At 43.2% G+C, this 21,148-nt stretch overlaps 1 protein-coding gene across 2 annotated transcripts in view; it reads right to left on the bottom strand.

The window, feature by feature from the left end:
• Positions 1-21,148, bottom strand: part of SRPX (sushi repeat containing protein X-linked) — a 125,299-nt gene that overhangs the window by 25,485 nt on the left and 78,666 nt on the right. For both annotated transcript variants that reach the window (XM_063444257.1, XM_063444258.1), the window contains 2 exons: positions 7,947-8,144; positions 5,540-5,716 (listed from right to left, as the gene is read on the bottom strand). In XM_063444257.1, coding sequence (XP_063300327.1) covers positions 5,540-5,716; positions 7,947-8,144 — 375 coding nt within the window. The remainder of the gene's footprint in view (positions 1-5,539; positions 5,717-7,946; positions 8,145-21,148) is intronic.

Genomic DNA, 21,148 nt, shown 5'->3' on the forward strand with positions numbered 1-21,148 from the left:
GTTACATACTTCAGTTTATTCATAAAACCCATGTACGAGAAATGCTCAATATCTCTTGCACAAATGCACACATATTACAGGATTGCAATTTTATTTTTCCAATTAGTTATCACATTTTGGAGGACTCATCTTAGATGTGGTATTTTTACAAGGAGGGCTCTTTGGGTGCAGGGCTGGACTGGGGACACGAAGCAGCCCTGGAAAAAAAATCTATGCCAGCCCCATAAGTCATTGTGCTATGTAGTGTGATATATATATATATATATATATATATATATATATATATATATATATATATTATTGATACATTTCTTCTTCTAATTCAAAATATTAGTCCTTTCAGGGTAATTAAATTATACACACACAGACAAGGTTACTGGCACACACACAAATTTAGTGCAGACAAACTCTGATACACAGAGTTACTACAGCTTACTACAGCTTACTACAGACAAGCTCACTGTCACACACACACGCTCACTACAGACAAGCTCACTGATGCGCACACACTCTCCCTACAGACAAGCCCATTGACACACACATGCTCCCTACAGAAGAGCTCACTAACACACAGATTCACTACAGACAAGCTCATTGACACACACATGCTCACTACAGAAAGCTCACTGACACACATATGGTCACTACAGACAAGCTCACAATCACACACATGCTTACTACAGACAGGCTCCGACACACCCATGCTCCTTACAGACAAGCTCACTAACATGCACACACACATATGATCCCTACAGACAAGCTCAATGATACACATACAAGCACACTCACTAGCAGACACACACACAAACTCACTAGCAGGCGCACACACACAGACACTCCCTCACTAGCAGATGCTCACCCGCACACACACACACACAAGCTTGCTCGCTCTCTCACTAGCAGATGCACACACACAAAGACATCCACACACACAGAGGCAGACAGTCACTGACTCCGAGGCAGACATCCACACACACAGAGACAGGCAGACAGCCACAGACACAGGCAGACAGTCACAAACACACACACATGCAGACAGTCAAACACACAGGCAGACAGTCACACACACACACAGGCAGACAGCCACACACACAGGCAGTCACACACACACATACAGTCACACACACAGGCAGACAGTCACACACGGACAGTCACACACACACAGGCAGGCAGACAGTCACACACACACACAGTCACACACACAGTCACACACACAGGCAGACAGTCACACACACAGTAACACACACAGGCAGACAGTCTCACACACACACATACACAGTCACACACACACACACACAGACAGTCACACACACAGACAGTCACACACATGCAGACAGTCACACACTCACACACATACACAGTCACACACACAGTCATACACACAGTCACACACACAGGCAGACAGTCACACACAGGCAGTTGCACACACACACAGACAGTCACACACACAGTCACACACAGGCAGACAGTCACACACAGACATACTGATCTGCTTCTTACCTCCACATCCATTGGAGCTCCTGGAGGCTGGTTGTTGGGGAAGCAGGGACTCCTTCCTGCTTCCCATGCAGCAGTTACCAGGGTCCCCGCCGCATGCTAAGCTCCGCCCTGCCGCACGCTAGGCTCCGCCCCGCCGCACACTAAGCTCCGCCCCCGCTGCACGCTAGCTCCGACCCCGCCACAATTTTTTTTTTACATTTTTTTTAATGATCCCAACCGGCCATGTGTGAGCTGTGCCGGCCGCCTGGCTCCCCCTGCTCCCATGGGGTCCTGTGCAGCTGCACAGCTCACACATGGCCGGCCGGGATTACAGGAGCCTGCTCAGTTCTGAATGGGGCTGTCAGCCCAGCCCCAGGTGCCGCGGCCCACCGGGAAATGTCCCGGTATCCCGGTGGGCCAGTCTGGCCCTGTTTGGGTGTAAATATTTAAGCAGCTATGACCCTACACAAGGCACTGAACTTGTTTTTGTGTAAAGTAAGCAAGAAAAAAGATTTCAAAGATCTGGTCAATGTCCCAGAAACAGTAAAGTAGACCACGCTGAGATAGCAGACCACATCTGACTAGTGTCAATATTTATTGTCATCTAGTTAGAAATCAGTGTGTTCTTCATGAGTTATCACACAATGTCCATATCAACCAAAGATGTATACTGACAGAGAGAAACAATAAACTAGCTTTAACTACTATTCAGAAGGGCAAATAAATGGCACTGAAATTACTGTTAAATACAACTACCAGCCATGATCAGAAGTAGTTCCAGTGGACTCTTTCTTATTACAGAAAGCATCTCAAAAGCTATGTGGATTGGATGCATTTATAATACTTTCATTTAAACATTAAAGGAACACTATAGGGTCAGAAACACAAACATGTATTCCTGACCCTATAGTATTAAAACCACCATCTAACTTCCCACTGGCCCCTTCTTGCCTCCCTAAATATAATAAAATCTTACTTGTATTCAAGTCTGCAGCTGCGGCCTCTGTCCCTGTTTGCCTTTAAACCTGTCTGATGCTGTCTGCTGACATCATCAGAAGTGGTGGTCTGAGCCAATCACAATGCTTCCCCATAGGATTGGCTGAGATTGTCAAGGAGGCAGATCAGAGGCAGAGCCAGCACTAGACAAATACAGTCCTGGCCAATCAGCATCTCCTCATAGAGATGAATTGAATCAATTCATCTCTATGAGGAAAGTTCAGCATCTGCATGCAGAAGGTGGAGACACTGAATGGCAGTACTGCTCACTGTGCAGCACTGCCCCAGGAAGCACCTCTAGTACAGTGTTTCCCAACCCAGTCCTCAAGGCACACCTACCAGTCCAGGATTTAAGGATTACCCAGTTTTGTCTAAGGTGTTTTTAGAAAAAAAAGAAAAAACACCTTAGACAAAACTGGGTAATCCTTAAATCCTGGACTGGTAGGTGTGCCTTGAGGACTGGGTTGGGAAACACTGCTCTAGTAGACATCTGAGGAGTGGCCAGTGGAGTTATCCCTAGGCTGTAATGTAAACACTGCATTTTCTCTGAAAGCCTGAAGGGAATGATTCTACTCACCAGAACAAATGCAATACGCTGTAGTTGTGACTATAGTGTCCCTTTAATTAAACTTAGAAACAACCTCAAACATGCTATATTGCAGTCATATTAAAACACTCTTTCTTTGCACATATTTACACAGTTTTACTCAAGAATATTCTTGTAGATTGTGTTCCCCAAATCTCCATTTACTTGTACTGTGTCTAAAAGCAACATTTGCCATTACACTTGGAAAATACCTGTGGAAAAAGTTTTTTTTGTGATGGTAAAATAAAACAGAGAGGGTTATAAATTATATTATATTTCCAGTAAAATACTGTGAACGGTTTATATAAAAAAAAAATATATATGAATTTATAGCTAATGTAACAGTTGTTTCCAGTGACATAGTCTTAATAATGACTACAAAATATGTGTGGTCTGAATACCTAATGCTTTATAATATTAACACCAAAATGTTCCATAAAGTACTTAATGCCTTAATTCCTACCCCTCCATCCCTGGGTGACTTAATGGCAGAGGAATTTACTATATAATCAGAAGCAAATAAATTTAATTTTCACACAAATTCACTTTGCCAATTTTGTATTTACATTGAAGAAACAAAATTATGTTAAAATAAAAGTGGAATCCATAAAATAAACGCTGTAACGTATCACTGCGGGTGCTGGGGAAGAAGGGAAGAGCTATTTTCCTTTCTTGATTGAGCACTGCTGCTGTACCACCATTAATACAATGGTTTAGCATTGCCACCCCTCTTCGGTCTGCTCCCTCGAGTCAAAGCCATGGCCCAAGTGGCCCTTTTGGGAAATACGGCTACGAGTAGATCCCATACATTTTATGTTCCATGCACGCAATTTAACTATGTAACAGGAGGAAATATACACATAATGTAAGATGCTGAAAAAGAAATACATCTCAAGAATCCTGAATCTAACGGAAGTGTGCCAACTTTGGGGTCCTGTCCCTCCATCCCGGGTTGGCTCCCTGGTGTCATGCATTTAGGGACACCAGGGAACTGTCCCCATCAAGTGCAACGTGAGCACATAATTAAAGAATGGCCTCAGGGCCTAGGACCATGCACAGAGAACTTAAGCAGTACTGTGAGGCCAGTCAGGCTGTCCGTCATCCTGCTGTATATTTAGGCAAGGATGACACACCCCTTATTTGGATGGTACTGCCTGGTTTCCATGTAAAACTACTCAATATGGGCATCACCAGTGACACAAATGATACAACCCCGAAAGGCCGCCTACCCTCTGTCCTAATATCATCTCTACCATGAAAATGTGTAATTTCATCTTTAGAAATGCTCGGGTCTTAGCATTGACTTTTGTTGTTTATATCTATTCTGGAACCTGTGGGTGAATGGACGGGGGTATCTGGCTTATTCCATATTGTTCTACATTGATTTATTTAGGACTCATATTTTCCACTCGCCTCCCAGAATTTGACAGTGTTTTCAAATGCATATTTCTACAAATTTTTTAAAATTTACTATAAAGAAAACTGTCACTTTTAAATGACTTTTAAATATGCTAATAAATGTGCTCAAAATTATGACATAATTTAAAGGTATACTCCAAACCCCTAAAGCACCTATCTAAGTCACCTCATCACTTTAGGGAATAGCCCAAATACTGTCGCATGCGTGTTTTATTTTAATCAGCTGTTATCATATTAGGGTTACTTGTGTATTAAAGGAAGACTATAGGGTAAAGAATACAAACGTGTATTCCTGACGCTATAGAGTTAAAAATACTATTTAGGTGGTCTGCCCGGTCTTGCCCCCCCCCCCATAAATAGGGTCAAAATGTTTCTTTATTCCTGCATCACGCAGGTCTGCCAAAGCTAACCCCCTTCTTGATCTGCCTCCTTGGCTGAGATCATCAGAATTGACAAGCTTAACCCATGTGAAAGCATTGGCTGAGAACGTCAATTCTGAAGATCTCAGCCAAGGAGGCGGGGGCGATAGGGGGAGCCAAATGCCATATGCTGGCCAATCAGCATCTTTTCATAGAGATGCATGGAGTCAATGCATCTCTACGGAAAAGTTCAGCATCTCCATGCAGAACGTGGAGACATTGACCCCGGAAGCACCTCTATTGGTCGTCAGAGTTAATGCCACTGGTGGTGGCCCTACGCAGTAAAGTAAACACTGCATTTTTTCTCAAATTGCATTGTTTACAGCAAAAAGCCTGCAGAGACTGACTTTGTTCACTAGTTTAACCACATTAAGCTGTAGTTGTTCTGGTGACTATAGTGCCCCTTTAATAAATGAAAACATTTTACACTCACTATGCATATTTACTTTGTTTCTTTCATGTCTTCTTATAGAACAAAACATTAAAGTATGAGAAAGAGAGAGAACTTTGAAAGGATTCTACTCTAGTTAGAGAAAAAACATTATCATACAGTTCTTGATTTATCATGCTTCTAAATGCACTCTTTGCTTAAATAAATTGATGATTATAGGGTCATTTGAATTGTTTACAAAAAACATACCCGCACAGGTAGCCGGTTTTCCGCTCCATGCCTTGTTATCCATGCACGTTATAACTCGGTCTCCTTTCAGTTGATACCCCGGGGAACAGTAGAATTCACAGCGGGAATTAAAATATGCCCCATCCAAGCACTTGAATCCTCCGTGCATTTGCATAGTCAGAGAAGGACATCGTTTTTCTGTTAAACAAACAATACACTTGTTATTATGTACTGAGTTCAAATTAAACATTTATTTCCCTTTATGTGGTTTACTCGGAAATAAAATTCATGGTAGGAGCTCCTAAACAAAAACTATAATTATCTTCTTTCAAGAGCAATGCAAACATACCTGAGGCTTAAAGGGAAATTGTCACTTCCTAGATTTGTTTATATTATGTTTACTAATCCCTATAGCTGCCAAATAAGTGTTTGTGAGGTGTGCGTGAGACAAATAAAGTTCAATGTAGAAATCCACACTTTTTTATTCTGCAACAAGGCTCCCCCTTGTTGCTAAATCTCAAATATAAATTTAAAAGAGGAAAAACGGAGCATCACCAGAACAAAAATGATTTCATACCTCCCAACGTCTGCCCTCTGAAAATAAGGACGCATGGGCAGAGTCCTGAAGGGGCAAAGTCAGTGGCGCAAGCCATGCCATTAGCAATGCCCACAATTGTAGGGCTGCTGGAATTGGAAAAGAGGCGGGCTCACACAAAAGGGGTGGAGCAGACCATAAAGGGACGGACCTGCCACCTGACAGGCAGCCTGGCCAGCCTCATGCTGTCAGGACCATGCAGGGTGCGCTGCTGAAGCACTCCATGCATGGTCCTAATGCCCGCTACACAGCTCGAGCAAGTCTAATGATGCATTTGCAATGTGCTTTCCAGGGACTGCTAACTGGTGTCCGTAGATTTAGGACACCAGGGGACTAAAGTGGGACACCACCCCAAAATCATGACTAACCCGGAGAAAGCAGGACAGTTGTGAGGCATGTTTATTGTCAATCATTTATTTAGTGGCATAATTTCCAGAGAAGTTACAGTTTCCTTTTAAAGAGATGCACCAAAACTTCTTTAGCTTAACAAAGTTGTTGTGGTGTACATATTTTGCCCCTGCAGTGCCACTGCTCAATCCTCTGCCGTTAAGGAGTTAAATCAATTTGTCTATGCAACCGTAGGCACACTACTGGAACCATAACCACTACAGCACTCTATAGTGGTTATAGTGCTTGAAGTGTTACTTTAAAAGCCAATTTTCACACTCTCTGAAATCTAACTTGCAAAAGTGATCTAGTGGCAGTTTGCTAGTCATGTAATAGTAAATTTTACTGTAGTGAAAATGAATGAGAAATCTAAACATCCCATCAATCCAGTGTACCATTGCTTGCCTATTTATGACACACGTTTAGTTTATACGTAGCTGTACACATTTACCTATTTAACCCCTTAAGGACAAAACTTCTGGAATAAAAGGGAATCATGACATGTCACACATGGCATGTGTCCTTAAGGGGTTAATTACGTCCCTGCACAAATAAATGCCGGTGACTGGCTAATTAGTCTTTTAACATACTAATCAATATATTACTAAAAATATTTTTTTCACGTATTAGTCTTGTTTGTATTCTGCAGCGGTGCCCAAAAGGTAAATCCCCAGATGGTTTAAAACTACATCTTCCATGATGCTTTGCGTGCTAGATGCATTCTAAAGGCATTCAAAGCATCATGGAAGTAGTAGCATAAAAACATGTGGAGATCTACCTTTTGGGCACCCCTGGTCTTGGGGGTCCTTGCCTCACTATCTGGCTATTTGATAAATTCCATGTACAAGATGTTTTAACAGTTCCCATTAATGCCCCTCCCTCATTTCATTCAAACTCTTGTTAAAAATGTACTTGGATTTTCAGATATACATTAACAGCAGACCATAGTTGCATTACTTTGTGGATAACTTATATAATAAAATGTAGGATCCGTGCAAGCCTATGTAAGCTATAACATGAGATACTTTTTTATATTTATATTCTATGAGACAAAAAAACATTATTTAAAATATTCAGCATGGCTAACTATACACAGTTACATGTCTGGATGTTATGGTATCCTTATTATGTCTAACAATAAGTAAACCCTGATTTAATGACAGCCCAAGTTCTAACGTTCAAATATTGTCACATGAAGCATCTGATATGCTAGTTCTATATATATTGCTATGTGTATATTTCACTTAGTATATCAGAGATGTAAAAGTTTTACATGTATATGTATCACTTCTCACTTGGGTTCAAGCTTTTTTTTAAATGTATTTATTTGTTTATTATAATTACTAAATATATCAATTTCTTTACTTAATAATGCATTCATTGGTTAGAATTGATGGATTAAATGTTCCAATTATTATAAACCAGAACTGAAAGAATAATACTCACGTTTGCATGCAAACTTTCCAGACCAACGTTTGTCTGTCTGACATATTACATGTGCTGCTCCATGGAGCTCATAGCCTTTTTGGCAAGAAATGTGGCATCTTGTCCCTTTCACATTTTTGTAATAGGATCCATATGGACTTGTGCAAGTTGCATGGCCATGCTTAACCTTGATTGGGGAGCACCAAGGACTGGGGGAATCTAGCAAAGAGAATTAAAAGCACAGTATAAAAGTAAAACCAACATTTACAAACTGACATCTTATTTTGCTTTCAATAAAGAGGCTCACAACTGCAATATATTTATATACAAAAATCTATTAAAGAAAGTCAATCCCAAGTAAATGCCATCAAACAATGAACTCAAATTTTCAGTGATTTTAAAACCATAGCTTTGTTATATTATAACTAATATATTTTGATCTATAAATCGATAGATTTGTGTGATCTATACAAGATCAGTTCTGTTTGTGTGACTTGTACAAGATCTGTTGTGTTTGTGTGATCTGTACAATATCAGTTCAGTTTGTCTGATCTGTACAAAATCAGTTCTGTTTGTGTGATCTGTACAAAAACAGGTGTTTGTATGATCTCTACAAGATCAGTTCTGTTTGTATGATCTCTACAAGATCAGTTCTGTTTGTGTTATCTGTACAAGATCAGTTCTGTTTGTCCAATCTGTACAAAAACAGGTGTTTGTATGATCTCTACAAGATCAGTTCTGTTTGTATGATCTCTACAAGATCAGTTCTGTTTGTGTGATCTGTACAAGATCAGTTCTGTTTGTGTGATCTGTACAAAAACAGGTGTTTGCAGGGGCGGACTGACCGGTCGGGCACTTCGGACATGGTCCGAGGGCCCGGCCGGGAGGGGGGCCCGCCCTCAGGGGGCCCGGCCGCCCCTTTAAATGCTGCAGCCGCCTGAGCGCTCTCTTAAGAGCGCTCAGGCGGCTGCAGCTTCTCCCCTCCCCTCCCCGTAGCGTGGCCGAGAGGCTCTGCGTCCGCGGTGCCGGCCGGAGTGATAGGAAGGTGCACACACACTGAGTGTGCACCTTCCTGTCAGTCCGGCCGGGTACAGGAAACAGAAACTCCTGTTCCGCGCGGAACAGGAGTTTCTGTTTCCTGTACCCGGCCGGACTGACAGGAAGGTGCACACTCAGTGTGTGTGCACCTTCCTATCACTCCGGCCGGCACCGCGGACGCAGAGCAGCTCGGCCACGCTACGGGGAGGGGGTAAAAAGAGAGAGGGAGGAAGGGGGGGAGTTAAAAGAGAGAGGGGGGGGGGTTAAGAGAGAGAGGGGGGGGTTAAGAGAGAGAGGGAGGGAGGGGTTAAAAGATAGAGGGGGTGGTTAAAAGAGAGAGGGAGGGGGGGTTAAAAGAGATGGGTTAAAAGAGAGAGGGAGGGGGTTAAAAGAGAGAGGAGGGGGGTTTAAAAGAGGGAGGGGGGTTAAAAGAGAGAGGGAGGGGGGGTTAAAAGAGAGAGGGAGGGGGGGTTAAAAGAGGGAGGGGGGTTGTTAAAAGAGAGAGAGAGGGGGGTTAAAAGAGAGAGGGAGGGGGCTAAAAAGAGAGAGGGGAGTAGGGGGGTAAAAAGAGAGAGGGGGTAAAAAGAGGGAGGGGGGTAAGAAGAGAGAGGGAGGGGGGTAAGAGGAGGGAGGGGGTAAGAAGAGGGGGGGTAAGAAGAGGGAGGGGGTAAGAAGAGAGAGAGGGGGTAAGAAGGGAGGGGGGAGTAAGAAGGGGGTAAGAAGAGGGGGAGGGGAGAGTAAGAAGAGGGGGGAGGGGGGTAAGAAGAGGGGAGAGTAAGAAGAGAGGGGGGGAGTAAAGGGGGTAAGAAGAGGGGAGGGGGGAGTAAAAAGAGGAAGGGGGAGTAAGAAGAGGGGGAGGGGGTAAGAAGAGAGAGGGAGGGGGGTAAGAGGAGAGAGGGAGGGGGGTAAGAGGAGGGAGGGGGTAAGAAGAGGGGGGGTAAGAAGAGGGAGGGGGTAAGAAGAGAGAGAGGGGGTAAGAAGGGAGAGAGGGGGTAAGAAGGGAGGGGGGAGTAAGAAGGGGGTAAGAAGAGGGGGAGGGGAGAGTAAGAAGAGGGGGGAGGGGGGTAAGAAGAGGGGAGAGTAAGAAGAGAGGGGGAGAGTAAAGGGGGTAAGAAGAGGGGAGGGGGGAGTAAAAAGAGGAAGGGGGAGTAAGAAGAGGGGGAGGGGGTAAGAAGAGCGGGGAGGGGGTAAGAAGAGGGGGGAGTAAGAAGAGGTGGGAGTAAGAAGAGGGGGAGGGGTAGTAAGAAGAGGGGGAGAGTAAGGAGAGGGGGAGTAAGAAGGGGGGTAAGAAGAGAGTGGGAGTAAGAAGGGGGTAAGAAGAGGGGGAGGGGGGTAAGAAGAGGGGGAGGGGGGTAAGAAGAGGGGGAGGGGGGAGTAAGAGGAGGGCAATTGCCCCCTCCCCTGTCCGCAGGCACCGTGCGGGCAGCCGGCAGGGGAGGGAGGAAGAGAGGACCCAGGAGCTCAGCCTGCAGCTCCTCTGGGTCCTTCTTGCGCGAGCACAGATCGTTGCCGCGGTTACCACGGCAACGTTACGGCTCTTGCGAGAGTAAACTCTAGCCCTGGAGCTACGTGCTAGAGTTCACTCTCAACACTGTGACCACCAGGTATTCCTGGTGGTCGCAGTGGTGAGAGTGAACTTTAGCCCCATAAACACACTGCCCCCACACACCATACACATTCACACACTGCCCCCCATACACACACACTGCCCCCACACACACCATACACATTTACACACATTGCCTCACACACACACACATACACTGCCCACCCATACACACACAGCCCCCCATACTAACATTGCCACACACATACACAGCCCCCTCGTACACACATTGCCCCACACACCCTACACATTCACACACTACACCCCCTCACACACACTGAACCTTTCACACACACTGCACCCCTTACACATTGCACCACTGCTCTATACCCTACTACAGCCTCATATCCCAGCAGACCCCAGGTAAGTTGTCAAACTGTTCTTAAACGGTTTGACTACTTACTCTGGGAGGGGGGCCCGGCCCTCCTGGCACCATAACGACTACACAGAGTAGTAGTGGTTATTGTGCATGGATTATTTCTTTAAATAATCTACGAGTGCCCCAGTAGCCAGCAAGCCAGCCAACCCACAGGCCAGCCAGCCCACAGGCTGGCCAGTAGACAGCCAGCCAGCCTACAGGCCACCATTTAGGCTTAAAGCCAGCAAACCCACAGCCTGCCAACCGCAGCCAGCAAGCCACAGCCTGCCAGCCAGCAAGCCACAGCCAGCAAGCCACAGCCTGCCAGCCGCAGCCAGCAAGCCCACAGCCTGCCAGCCGCAGCCAGCAAGCCCACAGCCTGCCGGCAGTAGCCAGCAAGCCCACAGCCTGCCAGCAAGCCCACAGCCTGCCAGCCGCAGCCAGTAAGCCCACAGCCTTCCAGCAAGCCCACAGCCTGCCAGCCGCAGCCAGCAAGCCCACAGCCTGCTGGCAATAGCCAGCAAGCCCACAGCCTGCCAGCCGCAGCCAGTAAGCCCACAGCCTTCCAGCAAGCCCACAGACTGCCAGTCAGCAACAGTAATTAAGGTAAGAGGAGCCAACTTGGCCTAGGTATCAGCTATGTTGTGTTGCTATATTGTGAATAGGAACCAGAGTGTTGGAGAGACCCCCCTCCAGGCCCCATTAGACTCCATTGTAGTCTCTAATGGGACCTGGAGGAAATTCTTTCTAACACACTCTCTAAAGGACACTGAGATAGCCTCTGCTAGAATGCTCCCCCCCCTCCATGGCCCATTAGCCCTCAATTGTAGTCTCTACTGGGGCCTGGAGGCGACTGTTTCCAGCAGGGACACTGAGATGGCCTCTGTTAGAAAGACCCCCTTCCAAGCCTATTAGACTCCATTGTAGTCTCTAATAGGGCCTGGAGGGGATTCTTTCTAACACACTCTCTCTAACTCTCTAAAGGACACTGAGATAGGCTCTGCTAGAAAGACCCCCCTCCATGGCCCATTGTAGTCTCTACTGGGGCCTTGAAGGGATTATTGCACTTTTGTTCCTTGTGTCTAAAAATTGTGTAGGGTGTGGCTGGAGGCGGTGCATGGAGGCGGGACATGGGTGGCGCTTGCTGCGGAGTATGGGTGGGGCCTGTAAGGGGCCCTTGATTTATTTTGCCCGGGGGCCCTGAGGGTTCTCAGTCCGCCCCTGGGTGTTTGTATGATCTCTACAAGATCAGTTCTGTTTGTCTGATCTGTACAAGATCAGTTCTGTTTGTCTGATCTGTACAAGATCAGTTCTGTTTGTCTGATCTATACAAGATCTGTTATGTTTATGTGATCTGTACAATATCAGTTCTGTTTGTCTGATCTGTACAAAATCAGTTCTGTTTGTGTGATCTGTACAAGATCAGTTATGTTTGTCCAATCTGTACAAGATCTGTTATGTTTATGTGATCTGTACAATATCAGTTCTGTTTGTCTGATCTGTACAAAATCAGTTCTGTTTGTGTGATCTCTACAAGATCAGTTCTGTTTGTGTGATCTGTACAAGATTAGCTCTGTTTGAATGATCTCTACAAGATCAGTTCTGTTTGTGTGATCTATACAAGATCAGTTCTGTTTGTCTGATCTGTACAAAATCAGTTCTGTTTGTGTCATCTGTACAAGATTAGTTCTGTTTGTCTGATCTGTACAAAATCAGTTCTGTTTGTGTGATCTGTACAAGATCAGTTCTGTTTGTCTGATCTGTACAAGATCTGTTATGTTTATGTGATCTGTACAATATCAGTTCTGTTTGTCTGATCTGTACAAGATCAGTTCTGTTTGTGTGATCTGTACAATATCTGTTCTGTTTATGTGATCTGTACATGATCTGTTCTGTTTGTAGGTTTTGCAGAGTATGATATATAGAGGAATTAAATTCCTTTAAGCAGGGATTATACTGCTGTACGCTCTTCACACCCGAGCTGGATATAGCTCTTTTAAATGTGAGTTGAACTTACTTATCCATTTATTTTATCTTCACTTGTCAGTACATATTGCATCATTGTCTTTTTCCATTCTTGTTTTACATACGAGCAAGGAGGCTGAACAACATAAGCAATTGAGGGCACTACACCCAAAATCCAGCACTCCGTAAAGACATTTACCTCTGTGTGAGACGTTGCTTTTGGCTTTTATTTTATTTTTTGGTTCTCATCTTTTGGTGATTTTATTAAAACTTTAGTCCCACTGAGTTAGTGAGTGAGACTATACTAATTATATTGTCTTAGGACTATTGTATACACTATTAGTATTACTTTTATTATTAATACCTACCTCTTGGCGCAGCCCTTCTTCTGTTTTTTTTTTTTGGTCACAATGCTACTCCAACCTACTTATCCTCACTAATACACAATTATGTCCCGTCTAGGCCCCTATGCTCTGTCGGAGACCTACATCTAACCTCTGTTCATACTCTTACCTCTGATGCTCGCCTTAAAAACTTCTCTAGGGCTGCACCATTCCTATGGAATGCCCTTCGTCTCTATGTTAAACTCTAACTCAGTCTCCACTCCTTCAAAAAATCTTTGAAAACTTACATCTTCAGGAGCTTATCAATTAAACTGTCAACAGCTTTCCCTCCCCGCAACCCAATTCCTCTCCTGCAACTGTCATCAAATCAAAACACTAAGCCCTCAGTGAATACTATCCTAGCAGCATACATTTCTACCCTTCCCCTTTGTGTCACTATACCCCACTTCCTCTAGCATGTAAGGTCATTGAGCATGGCCCTCAATCCCTCTGTTCCTGTGTGTTTTCAAACTTGTCTGGTTACAAATACGTGTCTGTTAATCCACCCATTGTACAGCGCTACGGAACTTGTTGGCGCTTTATAAATAGCAATAATAATGTGTGTTTGTAGTGTTGGACAAGGGCTGTGGTGGGGTGGATGTTTTAGCTTTTTGTTTTATGATAACATTTATCCTCACCTCTCTGCTTCTTACCTGTGGTCAGAGAGGGGGTACACTAGAATCCCTGGAGGTCCAGTGGCCCAGCATGCTTGTACAGGGAAATGGTGGACCCAGAAGTCTCATCTTTCCCCTCCAACAGTTAGTCCTCTCCTTCTGTCGCGGGTGTGGCATTCATTGCGTGCCAAGTGGAGTGTTGTCATGGCAACCTGCAGCAACGCCCTGACAGCCGCGGCGCTATATATATATATATATATATATATATATATATACACAGCTGTACTCGTTATATATACACAGCTGTACTCGTTATATATATATATATATATATATATATGCACATTGGGGGATGGAGGTATAGGGCTCTGGCACGAGGTGGATTACAAGACCAGAGCAGTTTGGGTGCCCCAGGACCACCAGGCCCATGATAACCATCACTGCTGTCATGATGGCTGCCCTGCCCTACACTGTGGAAGAGATTCGGTTTTAGCACTTCACCTGCATTAAAATTCAACTCCCAAGCTGTACTCGAAGAAACAAACCTCATTGGCTGACATTTTGTATGCCTGTAAGGTATGAACATATGTTGTTTTGTTTTGTTTTTACATAACCTGCTGTCCAGCTGTCTTAGTTATGAAGGTGAGTAAACATGATCAGGGTTATTTAGTAAAGTGAGAATTAAAAAATGTATTACATTTCAAAATATCACTAGTAAAATTCTTCAAGTCAAGTCTAGTCAATTACGTTCACTGAAAAGAAGAAACACCCCCTTGCGGGGATAGATTCAGTGTGTCGAGATCTTATCTCAGTAGGGGATAACCCTAATATTATATAGAAACACGAACAAAAGGAAGTGTAAACCCAGGACCAAAGGTCCAGGAAACACTAGGTGAGATATGGATCTCAGTTGTCTGTTAAAAATATCATTTAATCGGTATACAAAATCATGAACACAAAAAAAGATAATGAAAAAATAATGATAACAATAACAAATAAATCACCCACTCTGGAAGGGAGATCTAAGGAGCTCAGGGAGCTATAGGAGGAATATACATAGGAGTATATAGCTGTAATAGCCAAACCACTCTGCCAACCGAGAATATAATGTAATACCTCTAAATAGAGGACTGGTAGTGGTGATGGTGCCTACAATTTATTGAAAGAGACACTTTAATCCTAGTGAAGACATAGAGCCTACCAATAACACACACTGACTGGTAGTTTCAGATCAATCCTCAATGCACACTCCCAGTTAAAGGAATAGAGACAATCAGGCCTCAATGGTGACTGTAAGGATACTGCTTAGAACAGTGTTACAAAGTAGCTCATATGACGTACTAGGTGCAGTTCAGCATACTTCTGATACTTTTGAATCACACTAAACTAGTATCCACAGAGCAAACATCAGTATAAATTTACCAACATTAAAGTGGGAACAAACGTGCCTCTCATAGAGGCTATACTGAGGGATACTTTTATAGAACGGTGTTACTAGGTAACCAATGACAACAGGTAGGTGTAATTGCTCAAACTCCCAGTATTAGGTGGACAGGAAAAGTAATTAAGTAAGAGCTAAGGAGACATTCCGGTATTGACTGTTCATACAGATTAATCCTCAGAGTCAATATGTCAATTAGAAAATAAAGAGGCATATGTGCCACAAAATGGCTATGCTGGAGGCTCCTGTTATGATCAATTACGCTTAGTGACTCATACTGATTACTTAATTTCAAATGCAGACACACTCTTGCTACAAAAAGAAAGTAAGTAGCTACTGTTAGAGAGAACCGACATCCATCTGGAGCTCGTACAATAACCCCATCCAGCCCAGTGCTGGCTAAACTGCATACCCAGATAACGACCAGAGTGTCAGTGGTCTCACACTGTCTACCTGTCAGACAGTCATTGGTGAAAATACAGCCAGGATTGTCGATAGCACGTCCCCTATAAATCACTCCATACAGGCTCCAACTCTTACTTCCCTAACTAAACACCCCAAACATCGTGAAGAAAGAAAATTAATAAAGTGCCGTGGTTATAAAAACATTATCTGCCTGCCTAACGCGTTTCGGCGCTACAGAAAGCGCCTTTCTCAAAGGCTGTAAACGGGCAACTGCTCGTACTTGGATTTAAATATGTAACGCGGTTTCCATTTGGCCAATCAGTAATGAACATAGGAGGCGCTTAGTTTGTGTGTGCCCCTAGTTCATTGGTGCGTGTGTGAGCCGTCAATCGTAAAGGCTCACACCAATCAGAGCGGGTCGAGGGCGGTGCTAGATGCCGATTCTGAGACGCATGCGTATAGTGTTCTCAGGGCACCAGCTGAAATGCCCAAAGGACTCCGAAGGTGATTAACACGCATTATTAATGCCACCACAAATGATGTTACTGTAGTACAGTGTTTAACCCCATATCCAGAGTAGTCATCTAATACTGCTAGGACTAACTCAAAAATAGTCGGTCCCACATATTTAAAGGATTATATAGTAGTAAGGCATTGGTACCCTTCAAAATGTGAACAGCTCCTGGTGAAAGAACTAATTATGGAGTATTCTGCATTTAGAGAGGTATAGTATCTCTAACATCATTCCAGTGGCTGCTGAGTGGCTAAAGTCTGGTTTTGACCGCTTATTTATTAGTTCATGAGATGACATATTGGCATTATGATAGATACAGATTCTCTGTATATTAACAGACAAGAAGTGTAAGTCCATTGGAGGAATGAAATTATAAAAATATTATAAAAAATTATAAAGTTATGAAATGAAGGGGGTGAAGGTGAAGCCTTCATTAAGGCCATTAGGGGACAAGGTATTTAGTGTCTCAATCCAGAAACATTCCCTCCTCTTGAGGATTAAATCAAGGTCCCCCCCTCTTTTGCCCACATTGACCTTTTCAACCCCTGCAAATTTGAAACATCTAGAGGTATCGCTATGATGTGTTCTAACATGTCTGGCTACGGGAGTGTCTCTATCTGATGAAACCGAGTGGACATGTTCCATCATGCGCCTCTTGAAAGGGCGTATAGTTTTCCCTACATATTTTTTACCACATTTACATGTTAGGAGATACACTAGACCCATGGAGTTACAATTGAAGAATTGTTTGATTGGGGTTTTATGTAGGCCGGAGGAATCAGTAATGAATTTGGAGTCTCTATCTATGTAGCAACAGGCTACACAGCGTCCACACTGATAGGTACCATAAACATTCAGCCAGCTCTTCTTTTTCTCATTATGTTTCGAAAAATGGCTGGGTACCAGCATATCCTTCAGATTTTTGCCCCTTTTTGCAGTTATTGAAACCCGTGACGGAATCACCTCTTTAAGATGACGGTCTTGGGTGAGTAGTGGCCAGAATCTAGCTAAGATTTTGTTGGATGCCTCCCAGCCTGCATCAAAGTTCGCTATACAGCGAATTATTTTAGGGGGGGAAGGTTTTGGAGTATTATCAAGCAGAACCTCGCGGTCACTTAGGAGTGCCCTTTGATATGCCTGTTTCAGACACCTATTTGGGTAGCCTTTGGCTTTAAATCTAGCTCTTAGTAGTGCAGCCTTTGCTACAAAATCTTCCATAGAGGAACAGTTTCTTTTCAGTCGCAGATACTGTCCCACTGGGATCCCCCTCTTCTGTGGGTTGGGATGATAACTGTTCCAGTTAAGCATATTATTAGTTGACGTCGGTTTACGGTATAGAGAAGTTTGTATCCTGAAATCGTCCCTGATGGTAAATGTACAGTCAAGGAAATTCAGAGAGGATATACCGATTTCCATCGTCAAACGTAAGTTGAGATCGTTTTTATTTAACTCTCCCACAAATTCAATAAAAAACTCCTTTGTACCTGTCCATATGACCAAAATGTCGTCTATATAGCGTTTCCAAACGTGGACAAAGTCCATATACTGTTTCATATGCTCCGAGTGGACGATATATTTTTCCCACCACCCCAGGTGCAGGTTCGCATAGGAGGGGGCACAAGATGTCCCCATCGCAGTCCCCTGCACCTGGTGGTAAAATTTGTTATTAAAAAGGAAAAAATTGTGGGTCAAAATGAACTTAAGGAGGTCAAGAACAAATGTGGTATGACGTGAATGACTGGGACCCCTTGTTTCAAGAAACGAACTTACGTGTTGCAAACCACCCAAGTGGGGTATCGAAGAATACAATGACTCCACATCGAGGCTACATAAAATAGCTCCCTGTGGTACTGCAATTGTCGTGATGCATCTAAGAGTGTCTTTGGTGTCTCTGAGGTAAGACGGTAAATTCTCTACATATGGGCGAAGAATTTGGTCAACATATGTACTGCCTTTGCATGTCATGTTGTTGGTCCCTGACACGATTGGTCTAGCTGACAGTGGCTCATAGCCCTTATGCACTTTAGGAAGACAGTAAAATGTAGATATTACAGGGTTTTTAACAAAAATACTTGCATATTCATCTTTAGTGAGTACACCATAGTCAAATGCTTGGTCAAGGAGAGTTTTGAATTCAGAAAGGAATTTAATAGTGGGATTAGACGGTAGGACCTTATATGTTTTTGCATCACTAAGGATCCCTTCGGCCAGCTGAATGTAATGGGGTCTATTCAAAATGACAATGTTTCCCCCCTTGTCCGCAGGTTTAATAATGACATGTTCGTTGTCCCGTAGCTCGGTCAATGCTTTCCATTCATTTCTAGTAAGATTATTTCTAGGTTTGACCTTCAGAGTATCTATCTTAAGATCTCTAATCATATGGGTAGTGGATTCAACGAACATATCGATGTTTTTAAACTCCCGGATGTTAGGGGTGAACTTACTTTTTGGATGCAGATCTGTGTAGGGTGGGGGGGAAGCATTGTCATTTGTCTCTAGTAGTGACACCAGGTCTAGGAGACATTGATATTCTTTATCATTAAAGCCTAGTTCTTTGGCTTTTTTCTCCTCCTTTACTTTAAAGAATTTATGAAGGGCAAGTTTTCTCCCAAACAAGTTTATATCTTTGATCCATTCAAATTTACAGAATGGTGGAGTTGGGACGAAAGATAAGCCCTTCATAATTACTTGTTTCTGTAAGGTTGTGAGTGGAGTGTCTGAGATGTTGATTATTCTAGTGTCCCCTTCTAGTGACGTCTGCGGTATCTCCCCCTGTTGCGGGTCTGCCTGTACTGCATCTGTTGTTCCCCCTCTCGGGGGAATTGTCCTAAAAAAGATACTCCTTTTTTAAGAATACCTTTGCCCCTCTGTGTACTTTGTCTAGTTTGGGGCACTGATGTCGCCTCACTGTCCGTATCTGAGGTCTCGTATTCAGATGTCGTGCAATAGTCAGAGTCGACCCTTGAGATCTTTTTAAAATGTCTATAGATTTTGCCTGATTTGTAGTCATCGTTATCTCTAATAAACTTTTTATGTTTACGAGATTTAATGATGTTCTGATATTTATTTAGATTTTCTTGTAATCTCTGTTCTTGACTCTGAAATGAGGGGTCGCTAGAACACTTTTGAATCTCTTCTACCGCAGTATTGACTTTGTCATCAATCAATTTTAACCTTTCTGTTTCAAATTTGACCAAGATCTCCATATATTTTTTTTAAAACACATTAGATGCATCCTCCCATTCTTTCAATAGGCCTGGATCATCCATTTGGGTATTGGGTGTGGTTTGTATCCTCAGACCTCTTGGAATCATAGATTTACCCAAATAAATGGGTAAATTTGGGTAAATCTATGATTCCAAGAGGTCTGAGGATACAAACCACACCCAATACCCAAATGGATGATCCAGGCCTATTGAAAGAATGGGAGGATGCATCTAATGTGTTTTAAAAAAAATATATGGAGATCTTGGTCAAATTTGAAACAGAAAGGTTAAAATTGATTGATGACAAAGTCAATACTGCGGTAGAAGAGATTCAAAAGTGTTCTAGCGACCCCTCATTTCAGAGTCAAGAACAGAGATTACAAGAAAATCTAAATAAATATCAGAACATCATTAAATCTCGTAAACATAAAAAGTTTATTAGAGATAACGATGACTACAAATCAGGCAAAATCTATAGACATTTTAAAAAGATCTCAAGGGTCGACTCTGACTATTGCACGACATCTGAATACGAGACCTCAGATACGGACAGTGAGGCGACATCAGTGCCCCAAACTAGACAAAGTACACAGAGGGGCAAAGGTATTCTTAAAAAAGGAGTATCTTTTTTAGGACAATTCCCCCGAGAGGGGGAACAACAGATGCAGTACAGGCAGACCCGCAACAGGGGGAGATACCGCAGACGTCACTAGAAGGGGACACTAGAATAATCAACATCTCAGACACTCCACTCACAACCTTACAGAAACAAGTAATTATGAAGGGCTTATCTTTCGTCCCAACTCCACCATTCTGTAAATTTGAATGGATCAAAGATATAAACTTGTTTGGGAGAAAACTTGCCCTTCATAAATTCTTTAAAGTAAAGGAGGAGAAAAAAGCCAAAGAACTAGGCTTTAATGATAAAGAATATCAATGTCTCCTAGACCTGGTGTCACTACTAGAGACAAATGACAATGCTTCCCCCCCACCCTACACAGATCTGCATCCAAAAAGTAAGTTCACCCCTAACATCCGGGAGTTTAAAAACATCGATATGTTCGTTGAATCCACTACCCATATGATTAGAGATCTTAAGATAGATACTCTGAAGGTCAAACCTAGAAATAATCTTACTAGAAATGAATGGAAAGCATTGACCGAGCTACGGGACAACGAACATGTCATTATTAAACCTGCGGACAAGGGGGGAAACATTGTCATTTTGAATAGACCCCATTACATTCAGCTGGCCGAAGGGATCCTTAGTGATGCAAAAACATATAAGGTCCTACCGTCTAATCCCACTATTAAATTCCTTTCTGAATTCAAAACTCTCCTTGACCAAGCATTTGACTATGGTGTACTCACTAAAGATGAATATGCAAGTATTTTTGTTAAAAACCCTGTAATATCTACATTTTACTGTCTTCCTAAAGTGCATAAGGGCTATGAGCCACTGTCAGCTAGACCAATCGTGTCAGGGACCAACAACATGACATGCAAAGGCAGTACATATGTTGACCAAATTCTTCGCCCATATGTAGAGAATTTACCGTCTTACCTCAGAGACACCAAAGACACTCTTAGATGCATCACGACAATTGCAGTACCACAGGGAGCTATTTTATGTAGCCTCGATGTGGAGTCATTGTATTCTTCGATACCCCACTTGGGTGGTTTGCAACACGTA

The sequence above is a fragment of the Pelobates fuscus genome, chromosome 1 (assembly GCF_036172605.1).
Source record: "Pelobates fuscus isolate aPelFus1 chromosome 1, aPelFus1.pri, whole genome shotgun sequence".
Classification (NCBI taxonomy): domain Eukaryota; kingdom Metazoa; phylum Chordata; class Amphibia; order Anura; family Pelobatidae; genus Pelobates; species Pelobates fuscus.